The sequence below is a fragment of the Citrus sinensis genome, chromosome 5 (assembly GCF_022201045.2).
Source record: "Citrus sinensis cultivar Valencia sweet orange chromosome 5, DVS_A1.0, whole genome shotgun sequence".
Taxonomy (NCBI): Eukaryota; Viridiplantae; Streptophyta; class Magnoliopsida; order Sapindales; family Rutaceae; genus Citrus; species Citrus sinensis.
Window position 1 is genome coordinate 35371776 of NC_068560.1, and position 26660 is coordinate 35398435.

At 31.9% G+C, this 26660-nt stretch overlaps 2 protein-coding genes and 1 pseudogene across 4 annotated transcripts; all 3 read left to right on the top strand.

The window, feature by feature from the left end:
* The first annotated feature begins 13222 nt into the window (after nt 1–13222).
* Nucleotides 13223–15142, top strand: LOC102616375 (tyrosine decarboxylase-like). The gene has a single exon (XM_006473189.4). The coding sequence runs from the start codon at nt 13343–13345 to the stop codon at nt 14906–14908; it is 1566 nt and encodes a 521-aa protein (XP_006473252.2). The 5' UTR covers nt 13223–13342; the 3' UTR covers nt 14909–15142.
* A 3280-nt stretch (nt 15143–18422) lies between these two features.
* On the top strand, nt 18423–19510 carry LOC127902455 (protein NRT1/ PTR FAMILY 5.10-like; annotated as a pseudogene).
* Nucleotides 19511–21062: 1552 nt separating this feature from the next.
* On the top strand, nt 21063–25328 carry LOC102616664 (transcription factor bHLH80). Of its 3 annotated transcripts, none has more exons than XM_025096286.2 (5): nt 21063–21808; nt 22289–22432; nt 22515–22580; nt 24640–24708; nt 24927–25328. In XM_025096286.2, exons 1-5 carry the CDS (start codon nt 21374–21376, stop codon nt 25068–25070), a joined length of 858 nt encoding a protein of 285 aa, XP_024952054.1. In that variant the 5' UTR covers nt 21063–21373; the 3' UTR covers nt 25071–25328. The 3 variants fall into 3 exon arrangements, with proteins under 3 accessions (XP_024952054.1, XP_024952055.1, XP_006473253.1); XM_006473190.4 differs by having other exon boundaries at nt 21089–21808; nt 24944–25328; XM_025096287.2 differs by lacking the exons at nt 24640–24708; nt 24927–25328 and adding an exon at nt 23635–23891.
* The last annotated feature ends 1332 nt before the right edge of the window (nt 25329–26660 follow it).

A 26660-nucleotide genomic window follows, 5' to 3' on the forward strand; every position in this document is an offset into this window, starting at 1 on the left:
GATACTAATAATGTTAGCTAGTGGTGTGCCTCTTTTTTTAATGAGAGATTAGTTTATCCTTTTTGTCATGCCATGAAAGAGGATGTGTTACTGCTAACGAGTTCACAAGATTTACACATAAGGTATGGTTTGGCATTTATTCAAGATGTGTGGTGAATTTTTATATTAATAGCCGAGGACTCTCAAGGAAGCCAAACATGAGAGTCGTATTTTCAATAAAGTGATCGACATATACCGAATATGTGTACTCTGCATAAGGTGGAGTATGATGATTCTCAGTGTAGAGAATTATGGCTGCTGAATAAGGACACGATTTTACCCATGGTGGAGTGATTTTCATAAGCCTTATATGTGTAGTTTTGGCAGAGTAAAAAAAGGGGAGACAAGGTGGTTGTGTAAATGTACGGTGAATCATGTTTTGTTGCCATTAAGATTCCTATTTAAAGAATAAGTAATTTTCATTTGGGACTTAACATATTGGAGGAAATGTACAACTAGTATAAGCAAAGAAATAATTACTATATATAAGGAGGTTGGGTTCATTTATTTATATAAACACAACAATTAGTTTTCTGCAATTAGAGAGTTTCTAGTGTGAGAGAAATGACATGTCTATTGAGAGATTGAGTGTTATTAGGGTTTTGAGTGTGAGAAAAATATTAGAGTGATTGTAATAATTTTTCACATCGTAATTTTTTCTCTCATCTTCATTAGCGAGTGTGGTTTTTCTCCAGTATATGAGTTTTTCACATAAATTCTTGCATTGTGTAATTGATTTATTCTCTATCTATTTTTTGTTTATTATTTGTTTGATATTTTTACTTGTGGGATCTTGGATGGGATTAATTCCTAATAGGTTGTAGTTGCAATTAGGGGTGGGCATTTGGTTCGGATCAACCTGAACCCGAATCAAAATAGAACCCGATCAGGTTAAAATTAAAAATTAAAAAATTCCTTAATAATCTAACCCTAATTGCACACAGTCACACACACCAAACATGCACAATTACAGTCGCTGCCAAAAACTTCTTTCTCTTCTTCTCTTGCTACGGTTGCCAAATCCTTCACTTCTCCCTTTTCTTTTGCTGCCGCAGCTGTCAAATGCCCAAATCCTTCACTTTTTCCTCTGCTGCTACCAAATCCTTTACCTTTTCTTGCCAAATCCTTGTTAAGATTCATTCATTTATTGTCTAGTCCTGATTCATGGCTTCTAGATGAGAGGCAATTGTAATTAAACAAATTCAATCCCCATCGAATCCAAACACACCATTTTTTATTCTTTATCCTCTTACATATTCTCCTTACGATTTAATCCAATTTGACTTCCCCAAATCCAAGCAGTAGCAAGTCCCTCTACCATCAACCTTGAAGTCATCGCCGTTGCAAGCAGCAATTTTAATGCTAGTTATTTTTTTAGTTAGTTGTTTTAATTTTTTGGTTAATTGTTTATTTAATTTCTTGTGTTAATTGTTAAATATTCGTAGTTGTTCATTGGTTAATTTTTGGATGGGATTTAAAAAGAATAAATTTTTTGGTTAATTAATACTTTTTTGATGGGATTTATGATAATAAATTTGTAGGGCAGGGTTTATCAGTTAAATCTAAATTGAATTTGTAGCCCGAATCGAATCGAACCGAACTAAAACAATTTCGGTTCGAGTTACAAATTCTAACCTATTTGGGTTGAATTCTCCAACCCTAACGGGTTGTAACCCAAATCGAAAAATGAAAAAATCGAATTGAAAACCGAAACGCCCACTCCTAGCTGCAATTCTCAACCCTTTGATTTTAATTGGTCCTCCTAGTTTAAAGAAGTCATTTGCTCATTTTCTTCGCTTTTGCATCTTAACAATAATCTGAACAACAAATGTTGCTCTAGTACATTGTAGATATAATTATCTAGAGGCCTTCGAAAAAATAAATGAGCAATTTTATCTCTATTTTGTGAGGTGTCGTTGATTACATTTGTACACAAGCGTCCAGATATGAAAACTGAAAAGGCAGCATAATGTCACGGGATAATTAATTTGCATAGTAACCTTTGCGGCACTTAGATAACTTCTAGAATAAAAGCTGCTAAGTAAGCCTATTGAATTTCTTGAACTAGCTAAGCAAGATTGCTTGCCGAAAATTTAAAGAGAAGCGAGAGCAGTGTAGTGATTGAGAATTTTATTACTCGGAGCTTTGCAAGTATATTTGAGTTACTTGGTGTGTGGTGTGTGTAAAATGACAATTGTCATACCCTATTTATAGGGGAGGCTTGCCCATTCTATAGCTCTCCATGTAACTTGTGCAGCTTGCCTAAAAATCTAGATACTTACAAGTGCACATGTGTATAAAACTTTAGATATGTACAAGTGCTAGAGTGTGTTGAAAATTTCGGAAATCGGGCCAATCTAGTACACCTTGGGCCGTCTTCAAGCTCTTGGACTTGGAGATTTGGGAGATCTGTTGCTTAGCGCATCATGGATTGCTTGTAACTTGTAAGTGCATCTCAGAGCGCCAATTTAACCTCCTTCGCTAGGAAATTTAAGCGACCAGTGACAGTAAGCTATGTTCCCAGCAGTTACGACTTTTTTGGAAGTTTTGATACTACTCTCTCTTTTTTTTTCTTGTTGGATCCTTTATTTTAAATATTAATTTTATTTACGTCTTCTCTTTAAATGTCATATTTCCTTTTTATGTTAATAATAAAATTCCCCTTTTTACCCAAAAAAAAATCATCGTCATACTATTTAAAAGAATCTTGAAGCGGCAAAATTAGTCAAAGTATACACAAGGACGTTAATTTTCCTAAAAATTTATGTGATTTTTATGATAAAATAAAAATAATAATTTATATAGACAAGACATAATTACATTATGCTAGACAAGTCATTAGTCATTAATCTTAAATTGTATTTTAATTGTTGTACCAAAAAAATGTATCGCTATCTGATTACTTCAAGTGATAGATAATTATTATGTTTTATCGTTTTTCTGATTGGTTCAAGTGATATATAATTATTAACTTTTATAATTTTTTATTCGAATAGTGGATTTTTATTGGTCACACATCAATTGATATATAAACTAAATATTCTAACAAAATAAACATAACATACTCTTAATTATTGAATAAAATTTTCCGAATCTCCACAAATATTGTGCTATTTTGATGTTGTGTGGATTTATCAAATTAATTATTAACTAATCGTATTCACTATTACAACAACTCACAGTGACTAAGTGACTCCTTCCGGTTCATATTTTAAATAAAATCACATTATTTTATGCTCTTGGTGTAGTACACCAACCTAGCTATTGACTTTATACACTTTGGTACTAATATCAATAGGGTTCGGCTATGTTGGAGTTCACTTACGGTGGAGCACGAATTTCAACCATACACATAAAGTGATAAATAATAAATAATGAATTTTTTACTATTTATCACTTTACGTGTATGGCTGAAATTTGTGTTTTACTGTAGATGAACTCTACCGTACCCATAGCCATATCAATAATAGGGTAATGTCGTTTTCCTAACGTTATGGGTCAAGCGAATGATTTTTAAATATTTTGATTTATTTAATTGATCATCCGTTTGCTTAGCCCACCTCTTATTTAAATAATAAAAAAAAAAGAGAGAGAGGGAAAAGAGAGTAATCTCATTTCCTTGCTGAAGTCGTTGTCTGGGCTTTAAATTTGCAACTGCAATGTGTAGTCTCAAAACTTATTGCGGCGTTGTCCAAGTTTATTACTGCATTTTACAATTATGAGTCAAGTTAATTTATGGCTGTTAGTTTTCTGTCTTTGAAATATGCGAACCTTTTATAGTTTAATTTGCAGCACGTTGGAAGCGCTACAGTTACATAAGGGCTAGTGTGACTGCAGTAGCAACTGCAAGAGCCAGATTTTATTGTAGTATGAAATATTAATCTATGAGGGCAACAGAATGTACATGTCATGGATAGCAGAAGGAAAAAGTTATAGAATACATAATAGATAATGCAATCAATTAATTCATTTATGACATGTGTATCTGAATTTATATAATCATCATTTGTATGCTGATTCTTTAAAATAAATGTATATAAATCTTAATATTATTTATTTGTTGTATAACTAAAATAGAACGTTAGAGGTATTTTAGAATTTCTTGGGCTGGAGATAAATATTTTTTCTTATGCATTAATTGTTTTCAATGTTATTATTACTTTTTGGACTTTTGTTGGGTTGCTTAAGGTGTATCTCTTAGCTAGAGATATAATTTCTTTTGTATGCATTGATCGTTTTCAAATATTGTTGTCCCTCTTTAGAATTTTGTTGGGTTGCTTAAGGTGTATCTCTTAGATGTTACGTGAAGATTGAGGCAATTAAATAATGGATTGAGATTTTAAAAACTTATAGCTAGTTTTTACTTTCCCAGTTGTGCGATGAATGCTTGAAAGAAAACTTGTTCAATGATTTTCATATGTTTTATGAACCAAATCATGCGGCTGGTTAAATTCTTAGCAAGTGATAATCCTTAATAATATTATACATGTACTAATGTATATTATAAGCTTTGGGTTTTTTTAGCAACATATTATCCACACTTTTTTTTTGCAAAATAATGGCGGTTATTTTGGTGATTGAAGCAGCTTATGCTAATGGTTGGTACCAACTTTGGTTTGAATCTGATTTGTTTTGTAGTAGCTAAATGCTTGATGATTTTCACTTTCTTTGGGCTCTTTGCAATTTGGTGACTTGACTGATGGTCGAGTTATAAATTTTTATAATTAGAGCTGGTAAAATGGGTTAGCGAATCATGTTTGTGTTGTGTCAGCTTCATGTCGTATCAAATTTAGGTCGATCCAAACAAGACCCATTTACTAATCGTGTCAAAATATTGAAACCCTACCCAACACAAAAAATAAACAGATTACCTAATAATCCGCTTAATAACTATATATTTAACAAAATTTACATCAGACATTTGTACATTGTAACTATATATATATATATATATATATATATAAACATATGTGTCTGCTGAAATATTGCACATTTATACTATTGAAATTTTAATTATATATGTGCAAGTAATGTTATATATTGATATTATAAAATATGCATGTCCAACAATATTTTATACATTTACACTATTAAAGTTCTAAATCTATATAAAATTTTATAAATGAAATACTATGTATATGTTTATCCTTTCCAAAAAAAAACTAAAAAGAGATAATCACGTCCAGTATTTAAGTTTTGATGATAAGAATCTGCAAATTAATTTAGAATAGAAAATATAATCATGTCATTGATCGAGTAAATGGGTCAAGAACTTCAACCATAACTCAACATGGAAAAAAATTATGTCGACTTAGATTGGACTCATTTAATAATCGTGTTAAATTTGACGACTTATATTCATTTATTCGTGTCGGTTCGTGTATGATAATCAAATCGTGTCAAATTTTACAAAACCCTAATTTTTATATAAATTTATTTTATACAAATTGTTGAGGTATGAATTCATTAGTTAGATGAAAATGTAAAATAATAAAAATAATCATGTGCTTATGTGTTCAATTGAATTTTGGAATATGCGAACCTTCTATAGTTTTATTTGCAGCATGTTGAAAGTGCTACAATTATACAAGGGCTAATGTGACTGCAGTCGCAATCGCTGGAACCAGATTTTATTGTAGTATGAAATATTGAAATATGTGGGTAACAGAAAGTATATGTGATGCATAGTTAGATGAGAAGTTCTAAAATACATCTAGATAATATAATCATAATTTATGTATGATAAGTGTGTCTAATTTTTTTACAATTGTCAATTGTATTTGATTCTTTGAAATAAATATATATAAGTTTTAATATTATTTATTTGTTGTATGGTTGACATGAAATCTCATAAATATTTTAAAAAATTTCACGAGGGAGATATATATATTTTTATACATTAATTGTTTTCAATATTATTATTACTCTATGGACTTTTATTGGGTTGCTTTAGGTGTATCTCTTAGCTAGAGATATGATTTCTTTTTTATGCATTAGTTGTTTTCAATATTATTATTACTGTTTGGATTTTTGTTGGGTTGCTTACGGAGTATCTCTTGGATCTTATGTGAAGATTGAGGCAATTAAATAATGGATTGAAATTTTAAAAAATTCTAGCTAATTTTTTCTTTATTTTAATACCCCAGCTGTCGGCCGATGAATGCTTGAAAGAAAACTTGTTCAATGATTTTCATATGTTTTATGAACCAAATCATGCAGCTAGTTAAATTCTTAGTACGTGGTAATCCTTAATAATATTATATATTTACTAATGTATTTTATAAACTTTTGGCTATTTTTAGCAACACATTATCCACACGTTTTTTTGCCAAATTATGGCAGTTATTAATTTTGGTGATTGAACCAGCTTATGCTAATGGTTGGTGTTTGGATCTGATTTGTTTAGTAGTGGTTCAATGCTTGATGATTTTCACCTTCTTTGGGTTCATTGTAATTTGGTAACTTGATTGATCATTGAGTTATAAATTTTTATATAAATATATTTTGTAAAACTAATGTGCCATAAATTTATTAGTTAAACAAAAATTTAAAATAATAAAAATAATCATGTGCTTAAAATGGAACCAAAAGAAAAGTATTAAAACTATTCACGAATAACAAAGTATAAGCAGCGAGGAGAAAATAGAAATAAGTTTGCTAAGAGAGAAAACTTTGACAAGCTTCTGTAATCAATTGAAATTTGGAATGAATGCACTATGAAGAAGCAACAATCTTAACTATTCGCAGTGCCGTGTAATTATGTACAATAGCTTAAGACAGAGACTCGCAAGTTGTCTGTTATTTTTTCCCCTGACAAACTTGATCTGCAAGTCGTCTTTTTTTTTAATGGTGCTGGTGGAACACCATCTTGGACTAACAACTGATCATTAAAAGATGCATTCGGGAGGAGGAGCGTTGGCGTGGTTTCTCAGTTTGACACGTATACCATGTATTTATCAGACTTTAAATGTGTGAGTTGACAAAATTGAGACAATATCAGCTGCTTTTACTTTTTGACAAGTTGAAAAGACAGAGAGAATGTTAACCGTTTTTACTTTTGACAAGTTGAAAAAATAGAGAGAAGATCAACTGTTTTTACATTTGACATTGATTGTCCATGCATTGTGAAAATCGTATTTACTTACAATAATATCCTTATCTAATTTCTCTCAAATCACTTGTAATTTAATTTGAGGTAGGTTTTGAACCGGCATTCAAGCGCCTTCTCTCTTACTGAAGAAATTACTATCTTTTAACTTGAGGTTTAAAATCTGACATCACGTCAGTGACATGGATTTGTTCTTGTTTTTGTTTCTGGTTTTTTTTTTTTTTTGGTGCTTTTTGTAGTGGAATTTTTGTTATATAAATCAGATATAGATGAATAAATTATGTAAGTGCTTGTAGTGTTTGAAGTCAATTTTAGGTAGAGTGGCATGAACGTGGAGTGCAGGTGCATGGAAATTCGCATACGGACCGCACCTTTCATTTGAGTCAATAGAACACTGCAAGAGAAGTTCAGATAGAGCGTCTCTCTGTAATTTGGCTTACCAAAACATGATACATGTTCACGAATAATTTCCGCATTGGGCCAAAACCAAAGTAAGTGTGTACGTCTCAGTCTGGGAAGGTAGCGATCTGGAACGGTCGTCCCCGTGCTTAAATTTATGAAGTAGATTCAGGTGGCCTTAATAAAACCTTAGTTAATTATTTGATTCAAGAAGACAAAGCATGTTTTGAGTCAAAATATGGTTGTCCGTTGGAACTATAGCATTTTAATATTACTTTTCAATAGATTATTATTATTATTATTGGATGGCATTTCTTCAATGCCGTCGTCATTGACGTTGACCGATGTCCCCGCGTGGTTATCACTTTCTATTGGGTATTGAAGACCACGATCCTGTACGTTTCAATTGTTTGATTCCTCATCCACCGTGTTCATATCAGAGGTAATTGCAAGTTGGGAAGGTAGTACTCAGGTGAATATATATAGTATTTCTCAAGTGAGAACACTCATTTTATTAAAGTGAAAATATTATTAATATATATATATATATTATAAATTATATTTTTTGTTTGTTAGTATATTAAACTTTTTTTTTTTTTTTACTAACATCTTCACTTTACCTCATTAGAAAATGATTACACACACACACATATATATATATACACATGTATATGTATGCATACATATATTTTAAGGGTAAATAGTTACTGATCATTTAAAGTTTCACATTGTATTAACTTTAGATTAATAAGTGTATGTGTGCGCACGCACGTACTTTTGGTAAAATGCAAAACTTTCAATGAATGGTGGATATTCCAAGTTACACAAAGATTACACATATCTTGACCAGCCACAACTACATTTGTTCAATATTGTTAATAATAGTGTAAGCAATAGGTATCGTATGTCATTTCATTTTTCAGTCATCTTGATATGTTTGGCTTTCAATGAAATCTATTAGGGATTACAAACAACAACAGTCCAATATACTTTATTTCCCACATTTTTTTGTTGAGCTTGGTAGTTTGCATTAAAATATATCTAATAATGATACGATTTCATTTGTTGAAACGATTTCACGTGTTGTAACTCATATTTATGTTAATTTTATTTTATATCATATAAAAAATGTTATTTTACTCTTAAAAATTTAGATTGAAGTATAAAAGTGACAGCATGGATCTTTTGAATAATTTTTTTAAATTATAGGGACCACAAATAATTGATCTAAACTCCATGGACTACTAGAGATTTTATCTTTTTTTTAAATTAGTTTGTGAATATAATATTACACTAGAATAATGAGAATACACTACCAGCTACGGGTCGATATTATTTTTTTAATTACACTACATTATTTTTCATTATAACAAACATCACCTTTATTTGAGATGACTCTTTAAATCATTATTTAGGATGTGTAGCATTTCTCTCACAGAATACAATGTTAGCTCTTAAGCTCTAAATATGTGTGGTCATTGTTTAATTCTATATTTTATAAAATGATATAAGAAGTACGTAGTTAGGGTAGAATAAATTAAGAATTTTAGATTTTGAGTCAATTTAGTATTTAGTATTTTATTAGAATTTATCTTATTTTATTAAGTTTATTTGAGTCATATTTGTAAATTTTGGTTTAGTTAGGATTTTAGATAACTTCCCTTACTTGAGAAGGATTATGATTAAATTAGCTATTAATATATATAGATTTGTTATTCATAGTTTATTATAACAACTTTAAGCTTTTCATCAATAATATTTTAGATTATTCATTTTTGAGTTTATTTTCGTCATTAATTCGATGTTTTCTCTCTTTGAGAGTACGTTATCTTTTTTGAGAGTTATTCTTTCTTTCTTCAATTTTAAGAACCTACACTAAAACGACATCTAATATCGGTTTCGGATTGTGTTATAAAATGATGTTGGTATTTAAAAAATTATTTATTTATAAACAATAGAACCTCAATAAGTTAATATTCGATAAATTTATAAGCATGATTAACTAATAGTTTTTATAACTCTCGACATAGGGCCAAAATTGTAAAATAATAATTCAATATATTTATCATTGTAATCGTAATAATCTTTAAAAAAAAATTAATTTTCTTGTAGGACCGACTTACTATATAAATTAATAATTACCTAGTTTGAAACCAAATTTACATAATATGTCATGTGGTTTTTGTAAAATATTTTGTTAGCATTGTTTGCTGCTGCTTAAAATTTATTTAGAATTAAATCTCATCTCCAAAACTCTTTTGTGATACAATTCAATTTGTATTGTTGTTTTGCAACAATTGTGAGACTGACTTCATATGTCATCTTTACTATAAAAATAAAAAAATCAACACTCTAAAATAATCTAATTACTACCAAATACAACTAATAACTACTATTTAAATTATACATAAAATATACTAAATCAATGTAAACAAATACTATAAACGTGATTATGTTTATCAAAAATAAATTTTTTTAATATATATTAATATTTGCTAAATTAATATATTTTATATAATCTTAATACTGTTAATTTATCAAAAATTTACAGTACATATACAATTTTTCACTCTACTCAGTTATCTTCTTTTTCTTCCCACAATTAATTTTCTTGTAACTTTGTTAATGTTGCATTTGTTTCGTTCCCTAACAGGGACGTAGCCAGGAATTAAATTGATCTGGGGCATACTAAAAATGTAGTATAATTTTGAAAATTTATATTACAACACATAAAATTGCAATATAATATAAATTGATAATAAATTTTGAAAATTTAGATAACAATACATAGAATTGCAACTATAATATAAATTAATAATAAATTTACTTATTACAATTGTTCTAATCAAGAATTCCCCAACGAGATTTCATGCGTTGAAAATGCTGTAAAATAATTTCATTATCAATACAATCAAATACATCTTTTTCAATGTACACAACCAGATTATCATTCAACCATTCATCTTCCATTCAACTTCGTAGTCGATTCTTCACATAATTCATAGCTGAAAAAACTCTTTCAATCGTGGTAGTGGCAACTGGTAAAACTAATGCTAATGTAACTAATAAATAGACCAATGAAAATACCTTGTGCTTATTAGTCTCAACCATTTTTTGTGCAAGGTCACAAATCCTGTTTAATCCTGAAAACTCAACACTAGACTGCATATCCATTATGTAAACATCAAGTTAAGTATCTAGTGCCATGAGATCAATTGGAGAAAAATCTTTTAGATAAAATTGAGCAAGGCGCAATAACGTTTCTTTATTGAAAGCTGCAAATAAATCTTTTGGACATAAACAAGCCAAGCACATAAGTAATTTAGTGTTTACCTCATTAAAACGACTGTTTAACTCTTGAAGTTGCATATCCAAAATAGTACAAAATAGGTCAATGCGATAATGATGCATATTTGTGATCTCTTGTGCTCTATGCCTTGATCTTCCAGGGGTTAGAAACATATTTTCCATGACAGGAACAATAATAAAATGCTTCTCACAAAATGAAGAAACTTGACTAAGCAAAGAATTCCATCCATGTTCCTCATCCTTTGTAGACCTAGTTTGCAAATACTAACTAATTTCATGGAATTCACAATATCTTGATCTTTCCTTTGTAATGCTTGTGACAAATCATTTGCAAAATCAAGAATATTTTTCATCAAGTATAAAGTAAACACAAAATCAAATGTTTGCATGAACTTCAAATTTAAGCTATATAATAAAATTAGCAATTTTAAAATAGAAAAAATAATGAAATAAAAAATTAGAATTAAAAAACATCACGCGCATGGTGACGATCAGGGAGCACTGCAAATCGCCTAATCTGCTATGGAGTCCACCCACCACACTTTATTTCATGGAACTATGGAAGAGACGAGAGAAAGCGGAAAGCTAAGATTTTACTTATTTTAATTAATTTTTTAATGAATTTCATTTGATAAAGGTTCTCTCATTTGTCTTTATTGATTTTTATGATATTATAATAGTTAATCAAATTATTTAGAATTAGACATTTAAGTTAGGGGCAACGTGAAATGTTTTTAAAATTATGTGGGCACTTTCAAAGTTTTAAAATTTACGTGGGGCATTTTGATAAATAATAAATAAAATATATTTTTTTAAGAAAACCATCAAAAAAAAATTTTGAAAGCCAGCTGGGGCATGTGCCCCACCTGGTCCTATGCTGGCTCCGCCCCTGTTCCCTAATGAATGCAACTTTAATGGTATTTCTCATTAAAAGCCATTAGCCTGATCAGCCGACCACGGACTCATATTAGCCAAAGCCAATATCTTCTGATTTGTTTTCTTGAAAGCACGTCAAGGTTAAACATTGGCGGCTCAAGTCAGCCATATTTTTGGTTTTTTTTTTTTATTTCTAAGAAAAAAATTGACAAAGTGGCTAATTGCTGGCAAAAACGTACGAGAAGTTTCACACTATTTTTATCAGCAATTTGTCTTTTTTTTTTTTTTTTTTTTCTTTCCCTATTCCGAATATGACTGCTCTGAATGACTGAATGAATATGGCCCCCTTCTTGGTGATGGCCAAAGTCAGCCTTCTCTTTATTATTTGAGATCAACAAAGTCAACTAAGGCATACTAAGGCCGGAAAGCCTAACTCCAATTAATATCAACAAACCCCTCTTGTTTCTTCTTTTTCTTTAAATTGTAAATTATGAAAGAGATTTTGTCTTCATTTAAAAAATTAAGACATCATACTATTTTTTTTATTAATTAAAGAGCCACGTTTTTTTTCAGTAACATATTTTTTTTCTAAAATAATATTTTATAAACTATAGATTCCTAAGACAATCTATTAGATTGAAATTTCTTAAAAAATAATTTCAACTCAATACTTTTTTCTTTATAATCTTATAAAAACTCTCTTCCTCTCTTAATTTTTTTACTACTATGATCTACTATTTTTTTTTCTTTGTTTAACTCATTGTTTTTTGTTTAATAAAAAATAAGATTGCTTGGTAGATCTTAGGAAGCACAGTTACTTGAAAACAACTCCATTAACTCTACGAACACATAGAAATTCAATTTCATTATTCCATAATAAGAACTTCTTTAAGAATCGTGAGTATGCATCAACTTAATTTCAGCGACAACACCAGTCATGAATATAAAAGATTTTTTTTGTCTCTTCCCAAACTTCAGCAACGTATGACATTGTCCCTATTATTTATTGATATTTCTGCCACAATGTATATAAAAATAAGAGTAATGTCAGGCATTCTAATATTTAAGCTATATTTTAAATCCTTATCGATGTAGTATTTATTCATTGTATGAAAACTAAGTAATTTATAAGTTGTGAAATTTATTATTTAATAAATGAGGGATAAATAATATTAAGATTTTAATTGGGATTGAAGGTTAGGATTCTTTAAATTATTATAAAAATAAATACGTTGGTGTACCACGAGGGAATTCAATTCTATTTGATAAATGGACAGGGTAGAGTCAAACGTCTAGTATGAGTAGTTGCAATAGTGGACGGGACGAGTTAATAATTAATTTGATAAATGCATGCCATCAGAATAGCCGTCTCAGTGGTTATTTGAAATAATTAATTTTATTGATTGCTTATTCTTTAGATCCGGAAAAGGCAGGGATATTTCAGACATAACACCTTGGCGTAAACAACTATAAATGGAGAAGCTATCTTCCACCATTTATACACCAAGCCGAGGAACGGAGGTAATAACAAATAAGCCACCAACTCTTCCTATTCCAACATTCTTAGCCTCCATTTTCTTTCCATTCAATTTTAATTTGTTTTCAGCTCAAATGGGCAGCCTCACATCTGACCAACTCGATGGCAATTCAGGTTTAGTCATTAACCCTCTGGACCCAGAGGAATTCAGGAGGCAAGCCCACATGGTAATTGACTTCATTGCTGATTACTACAAAAATGTCGACAAATACCCGGTTCGAAGCCAAGTTGAACCTGGCTATCTCAGAAAACGCTTGCCAGAATGCGCCCCGTACAATCCTGAGTCCATGGAAACAATCCTCCAGGATGTACAAGAACACATTGTCCCTGGTGTAACGCACTGGCAAAGCCCCAACTACTTCGCTTACTTTCCTTCAAGTGGTAGCATCGCCGGATTTCTCGGTGAAATGCTGAGCTCTGGCTTTAATGTTGTGGGATTCAATTGGATCTCATCGCCGGCTGCAACTGAGCTTGAGAATATAGTAATGGATTGGCTTGGTCAAATGCTCAAGCTTCCCAAGTCTTTCCTTTTCTCAGGCAATGGCGGTGGAGTTATACAGGGAACTACATGTGAGGCCATTCTGTGCACACTAACTGCTGCAAGAGATCGGGTTCTGAATAAAATTGGAAGAGAAAATATATCCAAGCTAGTTGTGTATGGATCTGATCAAACTCATTGTGCCCTCCAGAAAGCTGCCCAGATTGTCGGAATCGATCTCAAGAATTTCCGAGCTATTAAGACAACAAAATCGTCATCCTATGGGCTATCACCAGACTCACTGCTGACACAAATCAACTTGGATGTAGAAGCTGGACTGGTCCCATTATTCCTATGTGCCACAATCGGGACGACTGCAATCACTGCAGTTGATCCATTGAAGCCGCTTTGCGACGTAGCAAAACAATTTGGAATATGGGTCCATGTGGATGCAGCATACGCAGGAAGTGCCTGTATTTGCCCAGAGTTTCAACATTTTATCGATGGAGTTGAAGGTGCGGACTCGTTTAGTCTCAATGCACACAAATGGTTCTTTACAACATTAGATTGTTGTTGCCTCTGGGTGAAGGATCCAAGCGCACTCGTGAGCTCTCTCTCAACAAATCCTGAGTACTTGAAGAACAAAGCCACGGAGTCCAAACAAGTGGTGGACTATAAAGATTGGCAAATAACTCTAAGTCGAAGATTTCGTTCATTGAAATTATGGCTTGTGATAAGAAACTATGGGGTGGCAAATCTAAGGCACTTCCTGCGCAGCCATGTAAATATGGCCAAGCTTTTTGAGAGGCTTGTGGCCAGTGATAAGAGGTTTGAAATTGTGTTTCCCAGACAATTTTCCGTTGTGTGTTTCAGGGTTTCTCCATCGGCAGTCATGGATAAACTTAAACCCAAATACGAAAACTGTCATTCTCAACAGCTCTTCACAGAGGAGGAAGCAATAAATGAGTTCAATCGAGAATTATTGGAGTCCATAAATGCATCTGGGAAAGCCTACATGACCCACGCCGTTTGTGGAGGAATATATGCCATGCGATTCGCCGTTGGTGCTACGTTGACGGAGGAACGACACGTGATGGTTGCTTGGACCATGGTGCAAGAGCAATTGGAGGCATTTCTAACCACAAATACACCCTTCAATTAGCATCACAGTTCCCAGCCGTTTCAAATAACTGCCGATTATTTCATTTGTTCAATTTTGGCGCCTTATGATTCTTTTAAATAATGTGATGCTCCGGCTCCTCCTTTCGCAATCGGACTTTTTCGTCGCCATGTTGATAATCTTCCAATATTGTATTACTTTAAATAGTTTTCTTTTACCTAATCTTTTTTCGGTTGTATCGTACGGCATGTACTATAAAAAATTTTCTTTTCTAAATTCCCTTATGATAACATGGTGATTTCATGGAAAAAGCCTTGTTTTTTTAATTAAAAATTTTCTACACCGTCGTGGTTCCCTAACAATTTTTTTAAAACATCAATAATGAATAAATATAAAGTTGAAGTTTCAAAAAAGGAGGATAAATTGTAGAATACCTCAAATGTATTACAACCAAGTGATGCATACATGACACGTGTAGTTGAATTTAATATAACCACCACTTATATGATGATTTTTCAAAATGAATGCACACATGTCATAATATTATTTATTTGTTATATAGTTGACATGGTACCTCATATGTATTCTAGAATTTCTCGGAAGGGAGATACAATACTATTAAATACAATAACAGTAACTTATTTTTATCAATTTAAAATTAAATGTCTTTTACATTTATCTAAAAACTGTCTTCAGGAGAAGATCTCAAGAAGCACTCAAGACTTTTTCTGCCTTTAGACATATTTTACTTATAATCAATCCAGTTTTATTAAGATTATGCATATACTTTCTTTTTAAAAAAACACAAAATGTATATATATGCACACACGAGCTTCTCATATGGATGTCTAATTGGGCATATTTACTATTATATTATATGATGTTTTTGTGTTTTTGTCTAATTAACTATTACACTATATGGTGTAATAGCGAATCCGCAAGAAATTCGCATTTAGTAATTTGGACTTGCGAATTTCTAATGAATGTGTGTGCCTGTGTGTAGATGTTGGCAAAAGAAAAAAAAAGTTATGGACTTGCACTGTGATAATATATAAATCTTTAATACTATTAGAGTGCTGAAACCTAAAAAAAAGTTAATATAAAAGAATTTTATAAAAGTGTTGATTGTAAATTTACATTAAGTAAAGATGAGGACGACGGCTCTTGAGAATTTATTGTTTATATTTATACAAAGTATATGCACGTAACAGGGATCTAGGCTGGACGTTCATAAACTCTTACAATTCATGCCTGCATGATTTTAATATTTGGCTCACGTTTACTTTCCTTAATTCCTTTAGCTTCAAAAAATAAAATCAAAGTTATAATATAGCAAAGAAAAAGTATGGCCAGCTATTGGAGCCCAAACTATGGGCGGAACAATGTACAGGCCCCGAGGCCGAAAATATTGTAAGGGAGAAATTAAAAAGAGTGAAGATTACTAGCCCCCACCTTCGTTGCTCTTTCGCTGGTCAGCAAAGGCTGTACAAGTGAAGCCTTTTGCAAGTGGAGAACCACCCACTTTTGTGATTGCTTGCTCTTGAAGAGAAAGCTGGTAGGCCATTGTCTGATCAAATTCAAGTATACAAGTGAAGAGGTTTTTTAATCAATTAGCAATTAAAATATGTAATCTATACAAATGTAAAACTCTTGGTATGCAACTAATTTATCATTACCAAATTTTGGCAGTCCCTGACCAAAGCCCTGATTGTACAGTTGCACCTGATCGTTCAGAGGAGTATGCCAGGTATGTAGGATCAGTGAAGTTGAAGAAGCAAAGGCACTTCTGAGTTCTGAGGCTTGTTCCAGTATCGGCAACTACCTCGGTGTACGGCATTATGTTTGCATAGCCTTCAAATTTCTTTACCAAGCAAGGAGCAAAAATGAACGGATCTATCACACCAAGCTTTGACATACCCGCAGCTTCTCGTCAAATTAACCTTCATCAACCTTACCATTGTTCTTACCGTTCCCATCTACGACCGTGTTTTCATGTCTACAGCAAGATCCTTCACCGGAAAACCTGCTGGAATAATGATGCTTCAGAGAATTGGAACCAGGTTGTTTTAATCTGTCATAGTGATGGTCGCTGCAGCTTTAGTTGATATGAAGAGGCTTAAAACAGCTAAAGAATATATGGAGTTGTTGATACACCCAGTGTAACAATTCCAATGAGAGTGTGTGGTGGTTGATTCCTCAGTATGCCTTGTGGGGTGTTTTTGAAGCATTCGCCATGGTTCGTCTTCAGGAACTTTATACAATCAGATTCCAACTGAACTAAGGAGCATTGATCTTTCATTCCACTTCAGAGTATTTTTTAAAAATCTTAACAAATTAATTGGCTTCTTGCTGTGGGATTATTTGCGTTGCCTACTTGCATTTTGCAAAATCATACATTTGTAACAGGCCAAGTGCAATGTAAAGAGCTGTTTCTGTGACTAATGTATGGGAAGGAAGTGAGTTGTTTAGAAAAGAAACTGAAAAAATCTGCTCCAATAAAATATGTCCCAAGTAGTTTAAAACAGGGGATCATTTTACCTTGTTTCACTCAATAAATAAATTTCACACAGCCATCCCTACTTTTGCCTAAAGTTAATGGCAAAAGTATTAACATTAAAAGTTTAGAACTAGGAATAACAGCAGAAACATTTGATTGAATTAATAATATAAATAAAAAAACGTTCGAGTGAGGTGACCTGTAACCTAACACAGATTATATTTGCATAAAATAGAAAGATGACTATCACATGTCTCTTTGTTCACCTTAGACATACCCAAAAAAAAAAAAAAAGAGTGTGGCACGGCTCAGCTGAGTATCTGCTTACTTTATTAATGGTGTGGAAATGGCGGGGAGGTTCGCTTTTTAAGGAATTTCATCGACACTTTTAACGTATCTGAATGGAGCTCCTCTGCAGCTGTGAACATAAACACGTGGTCAGGCACGACTCAGTTGCGGCCACTTTTAGGGGCATTTGTAGCCCCTTTTTTTCTCGGTCGTTGCTGGACTATTGTTATGGCTTCTCGTATTTACTTGCTGATAAATTTCTTTCCCGGTTCTCTCAACTGCCTGGAGGGTTTTGCTTCATTTTTATTTCAGATATTTGTTAATTATTATGATTTGCATATCATATTCTTTAATGTCTATCCTCTATCTGAATTTCAGGCAAAATGGATAAGTTCATCATCCTTGACTTATTATTTGATTGTAATTCAGGGACTAAGCTTGTTAACTTTATCGGCTTTGTTACCTTCGATTAGCACAAATAATTTTGTATCATGTTCTCTTAATCAATTCCAGGTAATCTTATTCTTTTTCTCGCTATATCCAGGGGGCCTTGGAGGGTGGGCATAGACCATGTGTCACAGGTTTTTTGTGCAGATCAGTTTGATGGAGAACACCAAGAAGAATGCAAACTGAAAATTTCATTCTTCAATTGGAGGTATTTTCTAATGTGTTTCGCCTCCATATTTACAACTTTCATTATAAGCTACATTCACACAATCTTAATTCTTTTCTTGCTTGGAACTAAATCTTATCGATATACTCTGGAAAGGGATGGCAAACGCCTTTCCGAGAATTGGTAAGGTATTTGTTGCTGATATTATAAGCTGGAGAATCACTACGCCTCCTTCCATTGCTGTTGAAGAGGAAGCTGGTAGAAACTTGTCAGACCAAACTTTTGACCAATTCAAGCAAGTTTAAACATCTTTTAATATTTTGATATATGTTAAAATTCACAAGTGCCTACATAGCTAGTCTTTCCCTTCTTCAAGCAGAACAAAGGATGCATTTCTTCAGGTAAAAGCTCGTTATCATTAGAATATTTTGGTTAAAAAATAAAAATATTATTTAACTAATCTAAGATACGGAATCTCCACTGGAAGGTTCCTGAACAGAGCCTTGCTTGTAGCAGATGGTTAAGAGGAATATGCCAAGGCGTGCAGTGCAAGTGAAGTTGAGGAAGCAAAGGCAATTGTTAGGCTTGTTCCAAAATGGACAACCTTGGTGTATGCCATTGTGTTTGCACTGCCTCCAACTTTGTTTACCAAGCAAGGAGCTACTATGGACCGATATGTCACACAAAGTTTTGACATACCCGCAGATTCTCTTCAATCATTTGTTGGCCTTGCCATTGCTCTTGTCGTTCCCATCTATGACCGATTTCCGTGCTTATAGCAAGATCTTTCACCAGTAAACCTTCTGGCATTATGACGCTTCAGAGAATCGGAAGTGGGGTGTTTTTATCTGTTGTAGTCATGGTCATTACAGCTTTAGTTGAAGATGAAAAGGCTCAAAACTGCTGAAGAATATGGACTTGTTGATAAAGCCGAATGTGACAATTCTTTCCAGTGAGTATAGATTGGTTGATTCCTTGATATGTCTTGTTTTGTGTTTCTGAAGCATTCACCATGGTTGGTCTGCAAGAATTTTTCTATGATCATGTTCCCACCGAAATTAGAAGTCTTGGACTTTCACTCTACCTCAGTACACTTGGTGTTGGAAGCATTCTGAGCAGCTTTATCATATCTGCCGTTGAGAAAGCAACCGGTGGAGATGGCCGTGATAGCTGGTTTGCTAATACTCTGAACAAGGGGCATCTTGATATTTTTTAGAAAACATTTACTAAACAGGAATCTCAATGGTAATCGTAATGAGAAATAGTAATTAAAATAAATTATTTATTTTAACTATAAAATTTAGAATCAAAATGAGTTATATTATTATTGATGTGTTTGTTTTATCTATCAATTAGAATTGAAATCAGGATTAGTTATATTGTTATAAATTACTAAAAAATTCTTAATTAACTATTATTATTATTAACATTAATATATTAATTAATTATGATACTTTTTATCATTGATATACTACTACTATTAATAATAATAATTCATTTTAATAATAACAATAATAATAATCAAAATCATCATCATCATAAACAATGACAACAACAAATCGGAATTGGACCAGCTACTGCTATTGGATCGCGATTGCTGCTCGAAAATGGCCAAATGGAGATGGCAGCGATGGTTTGGCAACTGTTGGATCACAATGCATTTGGTTGCGATTTGCTTTTCTTGAAAAAAAAAAAAATAAAAATCATGGAAGACATTTTTGGAATATCAAAATATTAAAGGAGGCAGAATCGTTTTTCCTGGGGACCATTTCCCAAACCCTATTTTTATGTGTGCCCCATCAATTTAATTCCGATTTCAGAAAGTAAGGGCATCATCATTATTGGCTTCTTGCTGATAGCGTTTTAGGGTTATTTGCTTAAATTTTACAAAACATACATTTTAATGGGGCAACATATGGAATTTGAGTTGTTTAATGAAAAAACTTTACTTTAAATTCAAGATGTATGGATGTTAAAGTTCGTATATTTTAACTTCTTATATTTTTTAAAATATATTAAAACATGTTCGTTGTTAAATTATTGACACTTCTTTCATTATTTTTTATTTTTTATTTTTATTTTTTTACAATATTATCTTCTTAAAATAATATTTATTTTTTTGACATTAATAAAAAAAAGTTAAATTTTCTAAAAATAAAATAGAAAAAATAATATTATTAATTTTTATGCAAACTCACGTATGTTTAAAAAATTAATATTATAAAAAAATTAAATTATTAATTTTTAAAAAATTAATATATTAACTCCTATTCTACAAAAATTAACATATATATTTTATTTTATTTTTAAATTATATTAATGTGCTTAAAAAATTATTGTAAATTTTTTCCTAAATTTAAAATTTATCAATATTTGTTTTCTTTTTGAAAACTTCCTCCACCTTAGTTGCGGCGGAAAAAATATACATATACATATATAAAGTAAAGAAGAAAAGTGAAAGTACAAGACCACTCCTCGCCTCACCTCCACCCAACTTACCTTTTATAATTTTTATCGCTTCGCTCCCTGTGGCCTATGATGATGTCGTCAACAATTATCTATATACATTTTATGGACGGGTGCTGCTCCCCTTAAACAGTTTAAAACTTTTTCTAGAAAAAATTACCAAATTTTAGACTTCAAAGATACTGATAAATAAAAGAACAGAAACCTCGTAAAAAACTAGCTAACAACTTTTTAATTACCTCTCGTCTCAAAATCACAAAACCTCACATCACGCGCGGGGTCCTGTCTTCCCTACTCCATTACCGTTTGATGTATCGATGGACTGTCATAAAAAAATCAATCACCGATACTTTTGACTTATCTGTAGCCCGTTTGGCGTAAGAGTAAGGTACACATACACCTTAGATATAAATGGATTGAAAGTGAAATGATAAAAAGAACCGTCTGGCTGGTCTTGTTTCCACTTACCAGAGAAAGATAGAGTATAAAATAAATTATAAAAAAAAAAAAAATAGAGGTAGAGGTAGAGGGTTCATTTCATTTCATATTCATTTGTTTATTCTCTATCTAAATTTCAAAAAAAAAAAAATTAGAGAAAAGGAAGTGTAAACTAAAAGCTAGCAAATCAGTGGCGATAAAACAGATGCAACCGACAGCTGGTGGTAGCAGTAGCTCAAGCGGCGGAGGTGGAGGTGGAGTTGGCGGTCGTGGAGAACTGAGCCGAGGAGGACTCGCTCGGCTCCGGTCAGCTCCAGCTTCGTGGATAGATGCACTTTTAGAAGAAGAATTAGAGGACCCATTGAAGCCAAACCAGTGCCTGACTCAGCTACTTAGTAGCGGCGATCCTGTTAGTGTTACTGCTGGGCTGAGCTTGAGTCAGAGTCAGCTGGACCAAGTTGGTTTCCAGCGGCAGAACAGCTCCCCTGCCGATTTATTTGATGGGTACTTTTCAAACTATGCAACTCCATCGAGTTACGATTATGTCGATGTTTCTCCTAATTCCAATAAGAGAGCTAGGGAAGACAACAATACACAATTTCCATCTCCAACTGCAAAACTGAACTTTCACTCTCACTTGGTAAATAAGTATTTTATTATTATTTTTTAATATAGTAATGCACTCTTCTTATTATTGGTTTGCATTGCAGCCTTTTTATGTTACATTTTCTACTTGCTTTGTGTTTCTGTTGTTTTTCAAGTCTATAAAATGGCAAAAGTTATACATAACTATGTATCGGCGTTTTTACTTGTTTCAATTATAGATAAGTTGTGGCTGCTAGTTGAAATTATATATGTTCTAAGGTTCGAATTCTCCTCACATCAGGGTGGTAAACGGATTGGTTTATGAAATATGAAAATAAAATGACTTTTTTTTTTTTAAATGGTTGGTGAATGTGTCTATTTATTTTCCTTTCCCTTTTTCTTCTTCTAAAAATTTTTTTATCTTTTGTTTGATTAAGTCCAGAATTCACAGCAAAAGGGCTATGAAGTTAGTCATCTTTTTTCAGGGAAAAAATATTTTAGTTATTTGGTCATTTTTGTTTTTTGTCCATGGTAGAAAGTGGAGCAAAGTGGACAGGTACCTGGTGGTGTTTCAAATTTGGTAGATATGGATATGGAGAAACTGTTGGAGGATTCAGTGCCTTGTAGGGTTCGTGCAAAGCGTGGTTGTGCCACTCATCCTCGAAGTATTGCTGAGAGGGTAAGAAAACTTCATAAGCTCAGCTGAATAAGCAATAAAAGTATTTTTAGTATTGTTCTGAGCTTTTCATCGTCTTGGTTAGGTTCGTAGGACGCGGATCAGTGACCGTATTAGGAAGCTTCAGGATCTTGTGCCGAACATGGACAAGGTAAGATTAGTTATTTCTTCATTCCAAACCAATGAAACATGGGACTGTTTTCTTGTATCCTCAGTTACAATTTAACTTTCTTATAACAAAAGTAAAAATATTGCGGATTAGAATATGCCCTGGGCACAATTTGGAATGCTATAGTTTCCTAACATTTTTAATCATCGGTTCCATGCCTGACTTTGATACCAATTTGTCATCAGCCCTAGTAATAGAACTAGGCTCTGGCCGCTTGGATGGCTCTTTGAATATGCCTATGGTGTTTATGTCGAATGCCGTAAAATGTTTTAGTCATGTAAAATAGAGGAATTTTCGTGGTCGTTTAAAAGCCATGGAGTGTTTTTCTTGTATTCTTAGTTTCAATTTAACTTTCTTGTAACTGTTGTCAAACAAAAAATGTGACTTTCTCATAAAAGAAATTAAAAAAAATAATAATATTGTAGTTTACAATATGTTCGGGGTGTGGTGTTAAATGCCATAATCTCTAAACATTCCTATCTTTGCCAGCCATAGTAATGGGCACTTGGATGGGTCTTAGAATATGCTTGGGTATTATGTCAAATATCGTAAAAGGTTTTATTCTCCAACTTTCATATTTGGGGGTCCAGCCAAGTGGTTTCCCAGCAGTTTTATTTGGGTAACCACCCAAGTTCAAATCGTAGGGCAGGTAGGTTAAAAACTTGATTTGGGCTACCCCCCCCCCCCCCCCCCCTCTTTTGTGAGATATGAGGGAGAGGGGGAGAGAGAGAGAGAGAAGGAAACCGTACTAGTTCTATACTAATTAGTTACCGGCACCGATGTTGTGGTCGGACACTTTATTAAGATTAAGCCATCTTTTCAATTTGAGTTTCCAAAGTCGTCTTCAATTTGGGAAATTTCCCTGCATATATGAATTTCAGTTTTCAAAGATGTAGGTTTGCGCCGGGAGGAAATTGAAATCAAATTAGACAAAGAATAGTCAGATTACTTTGAGAGAAACCACAATCTCTAAAGAATGTTAAGTTTTACATAATGAAAAGACATTTCTTATTGATGCAAATCCTTGCTTATACAGATAAACATGCGGCATATAACAAGAAATGTGAACTAAACTCCTTGGAGATGTAGATGAACTTCTAAAATAATTCACTGGTTCATATTTATCTTGAAATCTTGATTTATTAGATAAGTTGAACAACATAATGTAATCTATAGTAGTTTGAGTTCTTTTTGCTTGGCAGAATTGTCAATGTTATTTTCTAATGGGAGAGATCTGGTTACTCATTGTAATCTTATTGTATCATTTAATAAAATTATTATTTTTCTCTTTTATACACACATTTTGATAATTCTCAAGGCCAGTCTCCCTTATATTTAGATCATTTGCCCCTGAGATTTAGGCCATTGGATATCATAGCCGTATTCTTTCGGAAAATAAAATGTATCAATTTTTTCTTTTGTAAATTTTATTACCAAAAGTTGGCATCGAAGATTCAGAAATCATGATGTGAAATACTGTGGGTTTCCATAGGAGGAGAATTCCACCGAGTAACACCATCAGGAGAGTCCCGTAATTACTGTATAACTTGCTTCCAGGTTGCTTGAGCACATAAACACCATGTAATTGGGTAGACAATTAATAGTTCTAAGCTGTCTGGTAGCACGAAACAGAGTGATCAGTAATGATACAAGAGCAGAGGTTGAATCACTCTAGCCAAATATGGTTCTTACCATTCTTGTAAGCAAAATTATTCTTATGAAAAGAGAAACCGTAACCAAATAAAGATACAAAAAAACATACCAAGAAACCCTGGGAAATCTCTAAACATACTACCGTCTGAGTCATTTATACAATAACAGTTTGTTATAATGGATTTGGTAAAAATTCCATCATCAATGTGGAGCTTTGTGTGTGATGTTTCATCTTGAAATCCTGAAACAAGAGAATGACCCAAATATTTTTTTTTATATTGTTTTGTAGGCAAACTTTGGGAAAAGTTTCTATATCTCTGAGCATTGAGCTCACAAGATTTGAGTGCACAATTTTCTAACATGACTTTAACATCTTTGTATTTGCCAGCAAACAAACACCGCTGATATGTTAGAGGAGGCAGTAGAATATGTCAAGTTTCTTCAAAAGCAAATTGAGGTACTTCATTTTCTTGAAAACTCTCCATTTGGTGGCTCAGAGACCGGTATAGAATTATAATTCTAGTCTTGCAATATTATTTTCATTCCAATAGTATAATTTCATACCCATTTTCTCCTTTAAATTGAACAATTTGATGCCAAAAGGCAACATATGATATGATTGGAATTAACATTTGATTCTAATGCGTCAAAAGGAATAATTTTGACATGTTGAAGATTTTGAGTTATGGCAGGAACTCACAGAGCATCAGAGGAGATGCAAATGCTCGGCAAAAGATTAATCTGAGAAGTTACCAAATTTGTAACTATATATACAAGGTTAAAGTCCATCATGGTTTGTTTGGCGATAATATCCTATGATTCCTACCCTCCAAGAGATCAGCCTCGCAACAACAGGTGGCACAATCTTTATCACTAACTATTCCTCTATATTTGGAAGATTGCCAGTCATATGGAACTATAGCCATGGCGTTCATGATCAGGACTTTTTCATTTTGGCAAAGAACTGAACTTCATGCTCTCTGAAGTTCAGTTGGTATGGCTGTAAAAGTGCTGTACACGATAATTTATTATCAGTCTCGTTAGCAAGCTTCTTTTTTATGAATTATTTTTTCAATATCCCTATTGTGTATCCGGAAACCTGTATTTCATATATTTGTCCTTGCAAATCTTAAGACGTGAGTCTCCCACTATATCAATTAAGGCGTGACAGTTATAACTTTAAAATTACAATATTAAAATATTTAGTAACTATTAATTGTTATAGTTTAAAAATTATTTTTTATTATATAAATAAAAAATTTATTATATCTTTAATAATTTTATTAAAATTATTATTTAAAAATTATATTAATTAAATACTATAATTTTTTATTGTATAATTATAGTTTTTTTTCACAATAGTTTAATTTAAAAGTTATAGTACTTTAATACTAAAGAGGACTTAAATTTTCTATAAAAAACTAGAACACCTAGTCATCTCCAAGGCAGAGTTTCCTTTGTACAGAGATTTAGTAAATAAATAAATTAATTAATTTGTTCAAATACCCACGCAGATCGCGGTAAATACAAAAGCAGGGCATAATCAGTTTAATTATTCAGTTTCTTCTTTTAAAGGGTCAGAAACATTTGAAATTCAATCGATGCATCTATACTAGTAAAAATAACAATAGTATTTTTCACAACTAAAAGTGCGTAGAAAAATATTTATCAATATTTATTAAGTTCAAATATAAGGTATTCATAATAGCAGTAAAATATAATGCCAATAATCTTTATATATTGAAGTTGGGTTCTTTTGACAAAAACTTTTGATTAGAAAGGTCAGTTTGGGAATGTTGTGGCTTTTAAAATAATTACTGTTAGCTGTACTGAAAAAATAATCAACTATAAAAAAAATCAGTTAAATATTTGACAAATTTTATTTTCAAAAGTGCTATGAGTTTTAAAAATAATTATGAACGTTTGATAAATTCTACTGTTGAAAGAAATCAAATAATTAAAATGTACATAATGTAGTATAAAATTTACTTATACATATAAAATCATGTACATATAATATTTTTAATCATGTAATATAATAATTTTTACTAAAAATAAAATTTATAATATATTGATTTATTTTTTTTATTTTTTATCTTAAAACAATTGATAATAAAAATTTATAATATAATAAAATAAATTTAATAATAATTCAATAAATAAATTGATATTAATTAATTTATATTGATGAATTATAATAAAAATTTATTAAAATATTAATTTTGTTTCCAATTTGAATAAGGATAATTTTTAATTTAAGTAATAATTTTAAAAATATTTACATAATGATATTAAAAGATAAAATTGATTCTCAAAATCATAATCTAAAAGTTACTTCTTCCTTACTTTTCAAAATCAACTGTATAAGAAGCTGGTTTTAACAAAAGTGATTTCAATTTTATTTTTACC

What these genes read in the sequence shown, in the direction of transcription:
- LOC102616375 (XM_006473189.4), top strand. Translation starts at nt 13,343, where the DNA reads ATGGGCAGCCTCACATCTGACCAACTCGATGGCAATTCAGGTTTAGTC.
- LOC102616664 (XM_025096286.2), top strand. Translation starts at nt 21,374, where the DNA reads ATGCAACCGACAGCTGGTGGTAGCAGTAGCTCAAGCGGCGGAGGTGGA. An exon ending in CTCGAAGTATTGCTGAGAGG is followed by an intron (nt 22,433 to 22,514) that starts GTAAGAAAACTT and finishes CGTCTTGGTTAG; the next exon opens with GTTCGTAGGACGCGGATCAG. An exon ending in TTCTTCAAAAGCAAATTGAG is followed by an intron (nt 24,709 to 24,926) that starts GTACTTCATTTT and finishes GACATGTTGAAG; the next exon opens with ATTTTGAGTTATGGCAGGAA.